We start from the raw sequence: 5156 nt of genomic DNA on the forward strand, positions 1-5156 counted from the left end.
CTATCAGGCCACTGCAGTCCACCCCCACCCCCCCGTGTACCCGCTGCCCACCAATGTGTATTGCTATCAGGCCACTGCAGTCCACCTCACCCCCCCCCGTGTACCCGCTGCCCACCAATGTGTATTGCTATCAGGCCACTGCAGTCCACCTCACCCCCCCTGTGTACCCGCTGCCCACCAATGTGTATTGCGATCAGGCCACTGCAGTCCACCCCACCCCCCCGTGTACCCGCTGCCCACCAATGTGTATTGCTATCAGGCCACTGCAGTCCACCCCCCCCCCCCCGTGTACCCGCTGCCCACCAATGTGTATTGCTATCAGGCCACTGCAGTCCACCCCCCCCCCCGTGTACCCGCTGCCCACCAATGTGTATTGCTATCAGGCCACTGCAGTCCACCTCACCCCCCCCCCTGTGTACCCACTGCCCACCAATGTGTATTGCGATCAGGCCACTGCAGTCCACCCCCCCCCCCCGTGTACCCGCTGCCCACCAATGTGTATTGCTATCAGGCCACTGCAGTCCACCCCCCCCCCCCGTGTACCCGCTGCCCACCAATGTGTATTGCTATCAGGCCACTGCAGTCCACCTCACCCCCCCCCCTGTGTACCCACTGCCCACCAATGTGTATTGCGATCAGGCCACTGCAGTCCACCCCCCCCCCCCGTGTACCCGCTGCCCACCAATGTGTATTGCTATCAGGCCACTGCAGTCCACCCCACCCCCCTGTGTACCCGCTGCCCACCAATGTGTATTGCTATCAGGCCACTGCAGTCCACCCCACCCCCCCGTGTACCCGCTGCCCACCAATGTGTATTGCCATCAGGCCACTGCAGTCCACCCCACCCCCCTGTGTACCCGCTGCCCACCAATGTGTATTGCTATCAGGCCACTGCAGTCCACCCCCCCCCCCCGTGTACCCGCTGCCCACCAATGTGTATTGCTATCAGGCCACTGCAGTCCACCCCACCCCCCCGTGTACCCGCTGCCCACAAATGTGTATTGCTATCAGGCCACTGCAGTCCACCCCACCCCCCCGTGTACCCGCTGCCCACCAATGTGTATTGCTATCAGGCCACTGCAGTCCACCCCACCCCCCCGTGTACCCGCTGCCCACCAATGTGTATTGCTATCAGGCCACTGCAGTCCACCCCACCCCCCGTGTACCCGCTGCCCACCAATGTGTATTGCTATCAGGCCACTGCAGTCCACCCCACCCCCCCCGTGTACCCGCTGCCCACCAATGGCAAAGGCCCCAGGTGCATTATGCCACCACAGCCCACTATGCTCCCCTGCGGCCTACCCACTACACAGTATGCCACCACAGGCCACCCCACCCCCCTGCGGCCTACCCACTACCCAAAGCATAATGTTACCATCCAGCTGCCCTTTTGCAGGGGATGTTCTCCCACCCCAGGATTTAAAAAAGTTTTGTAAACAAAATATTATAATAATATTTATTAAAATTTGTTTAATAATTTTAAAACCAAACATGTATTCTTAATAATAATATACAGTGTATTGAAACATATTTACATATACTGTTTATATGAAGACAACTTGTTTTGTCAAAAAGTATGTACATAGGTTTTTTCAAAATCTATTCATTTTTTACAGAAATGGCCCAGGCGATTGCCAAGGAACACGAATTTATAGAGGCGTTCATAGAGAAATATAGGGAGCTGGACTGCCTTTGGAAAACTAAATCAAAGGAGTACAGCAATAAAATTAAAAGAGCTCAAGCGCTTCAGGAGCTGGCCCAATTCAGCAAGAGCTACAATCCCGAGGCTGATGCGGACTGGGTCCGTAAAAAAATACAGAACTTGAGGACCGTGTTCCTTAAAGAACACAAGAAAATGCAATTGTCCAAAAGGTCCGGTGCAGGAACTGCAGATGTATACGAGACGTCGTTATGGTACTACAACCTGCTGACCTTCACGTTGAGCCAGGAGGTGCCAAGGTCGGGACTCTACCTAATGGTGGAGAGTGAGGCAGACGATGTGTTTGTGGGCCTGGATGAAAGTTCCCAGCCGTTGTCGGTAAGTACTGGTCCAATGTGTATACACCCCTTCCTCCTTTTTTTGTTTTAGGCTCCTATAGAGCATTCCTTTGCAGTCCCATCATTTTTTAAATGTGGTCTTCCTGCCAGGGGACAGCACCAACGCCATTAAAGTACTCCTTATATTGGTCCCTGACCTGTTTGGCTCTTGCTGACCCCCGGTACTGCTGGGCCGGCGTCTCCAGGGACACGATTGGGGCAACCTCCCTAGGCTCGTCTGGGTCCTCCTGTGGTGCTGGTCCTGCTGGCCGATGGGCCCTTTCTTTGCGCCGAAGTAGATTGTGCAGGACACAGCACGCCATGACGGCACAGTCGATTTTATCCAGCCGCAGGTTGATGGCTGTGTGGAAAATGCGGAATCTACTAGCCATAATTCCAAATGCACTTTCCACAAGCCGCCGTGCCCTGGAGAGCCTGTAATTGAAGACCCGTTTGTCGTGGTCAAGACCACGTTTGGCATAGGGCTTCATGATGTGTTCATGAAGCCCAAATGCCTCGTCCGCCACGAAAACAAAGTTCAGTCCATGCTTCGTTTCTTTGACTGTGGGCAAGTGCAGGGTGTTGGAGGCGAGCCTCTGGTCGAATTTGGTGTCCTTCAAAGTTCCACCATCTGAAGCCCGCCCATTCCTGCCGACATCCACAAAGATGAATTCATAGTTCGCATTTACCACAGCCATCAGCACAATACTGAAGTACGCCTTGTAGTTGAAGTAGTAGGAACCACTGTGGGGTGGCTGATTGATGCGGACGTGTTTCCCATCAATGGCTCCTCCACAATTAGGGAAGTTCCACGCCTCGTCGAATTCAGCAGCGATGTTTTGCCACTCCTGCACGGTGTTGGGGAACTGGAACAAAAAAGAAAAGGAGATGTTAACTAAAGTTATTTTCTTTTCAACAGACAACAAGCACAGAGAAAGAGGTTGGCCACACCTCAACCCCTACCCCAACCCCATCGCCAACCCCTGAGCCACCTGCAATTGACTCATCTGGAACAATCTGTGGAGTGCCAGAAACCCCCACCCCGCCACAACTATCCACAAAAAAAAAAAAACGCAGGACCAAGACAGTCCCTGACCCAGACCCGGATGATGATATACTTATACGAGCAGAGCAGGTGCTGCGTAGGCCCCCTGACCAGTATGACACCTTCGGCAAATACGTGGCTGAGGGCTTGCGGAAGTTGAATCCGGAACAACAGATGGCGTTCGAACGTCTCACTAGCGAACTCCTGTTTAGGGGCCGTCTTGGCCTTCTGACAATTCAAACCAAATTAGTTGGACTTCTCCCATGGCAGGAGACGCCATCTACTAGTAGTGCCGTACCCTCACCAGCACTTGCCTCATTGCCTGAAACCACCCCACCGAGTGCGCAATCCTGTACCCAACCGGCTACACCTCCTCGCTACAGTCACCTGTATACATCATTGTTGAGTGACAGCACGGACCAAGACGAAACACCGGTTTTACAAGATTTATAAGCACATTCCATACAATTATTTCAAAGTTGGCATGGAGTAGTATGGCACACGGTGCTTGTCGTGGAGATAATGGCTATGGTGACCTGTTGCATACCGCAGAACAATGGGGCCAAGACCATTGCATCTGCGGTATGCAACAGGTAATCCTGATGGCCCTTTCATTATCTGCGCTACAAGCACCGTCTGTCATACTGCTCCATACCACAAGGCAATGAGGCATTGGTTTGGTTTTATGTTAATACTGGTTAGGGCACTTTGCCTTGGTTTTATATATTATGTGTGTTTTTGCTATAGGTCCATGCATGGAGCAGTATGGCACATGGTGCATGTTGCGCAGACAAAGAAAGGACCTTCATGATACTGTGGCGCACAGTGCAGAGCAATGGGGCCGGGACCAATGCTTCTGTACTATGTGCCATGCATGCATGAGGGTGCTTTCATTGTCTGCGCTACATGTGCCGTCTGCCATACTGCCCCTTAACGCACGGCAATTAGGCATTTCTGTGGTTTTATGTTAATACTTGTTAGGGCACTTTGCCTAGGTTTTATATATTATGTGTGTTTTTGCTATAGGTCCATGCATGGAGCAGTATGGCACATGGTGCATGTTGCGCAGACAAAGAAAGGACCTTCATGCTACTGTGGCGCACAGTGCAGAGCAATGGGGCCGGGACCAATGCTTCTGTACTATGTGCCATGCATGCATGAGGGTGCTTTCATTGTCTGCGCTACATGTGCCGTCTGCCATACTGCCCCTTACCGCATTGCAAACTTCATTAACATTTTATAGCAATATTTAAAAAAACACAAAGCACTTTTTAAAATTATGTGTACTCAATGTGCAGTATGGCACATGGTACATGTGGTGCAGACAAAGGACAGGGCCACGTGGCGCATAGTGCATATCAATGGGGCCGGGACTATTGCATCTGCACTATGCACCACGTGAGGTGGAGGGCACATGCATTATCTGTGCTACAAGCACCATGTGGCATACTGATCTCTACCTCATGGCAGACCAGAGCCATTACAATTGTTTTTTTTTTTTTTTGGGGGGGGGGGGGGGGGGGTATTTGCATTACTGTTTTTGCACTTTTTATATTTATACTTGAAAAAATACATTTATAAGTTTTATAAGTATTTGTGAATCTGACGGTTAAATTATTTAAATGAAAAAAATAATGTTTTCACTACAATTGTGTGCTGCATTTTTCCTTACCTTGCAATACTGATGCTGCAGGACCTTCACAATCGCTTTACAGGTCTCCGGTATAATCAGGCCCAAACTTGGCTCCAAACTTGAGGTCCGCCAGCGATCGTCCTGTTGTCAGAAACCTGAGGGTCACCACCAGCCGGTCCTCAGCAGGGATAGCCATGCGGTACTTGGTATCCTGCTTCTGGATGAGGGGGGTGACAAGACGCAGCAGCTCCTGGAAGGTCTCATCGTCCATGCGAAGAAAATTCCAATAATCCTGGGGATTATTCTCGCGAATCTCCATCAACAGGGGCATATGAGACCGCGCCTGTCGGCCTAGGAGCCACTGCTTGGTCCAGCAGGACTGAGCCTTCCTACGCTGGGCCCTCATCCTCCTCAACCTGAGGACAGCGTAGGAAAGCAGGA

General features: G+C 51.6%; 1 protein-coding gene across 1 annotated transcript; it reads right to left on the reverse strand.

Moving 5' to 3' along the window:
- Nucleotides 1–1259: 1259 nt before the first annotated feature.
- LOC146056547 (uncharacterized) lies at nt 1260–4831 on the reverse strand. Its single transcript, XM_083168397.1, has 2 exons — nt 4755–4831; nt 1260–2903 (listed from the first exon to the last, which is right to left on the reverse strand). Exon 2 carries the CDS (start codon nt 2733–2735, stop codon nt 2127–2129), a length of 609 nt encoding a protein of 202 aa, XP_083024523.1. The 5' UTR covers nt 2736–2903; nt 4755–4831; the 3' UTR covers nt 1260–2126.
- Between the last annotated feature and the right edge of the window lie 325 nt (nt 4832–5156).

This window comes from Crinia signifera, unplaced genomic scaffold (genome assembly GCF_055691185.1).
Source record: "Crinia signifera unplaced genomic scaffold, ASM5569118v1 HAP2_SCAFFOLD_81, whole genome shotgun sequence".
NCBI classification, from domain to species: domain Eukaryota; kingdom Metazoa; phylum Chordata; class Amphibia; order Anura; family Myobatrachidae; genus Crinia; species Crinia signifera.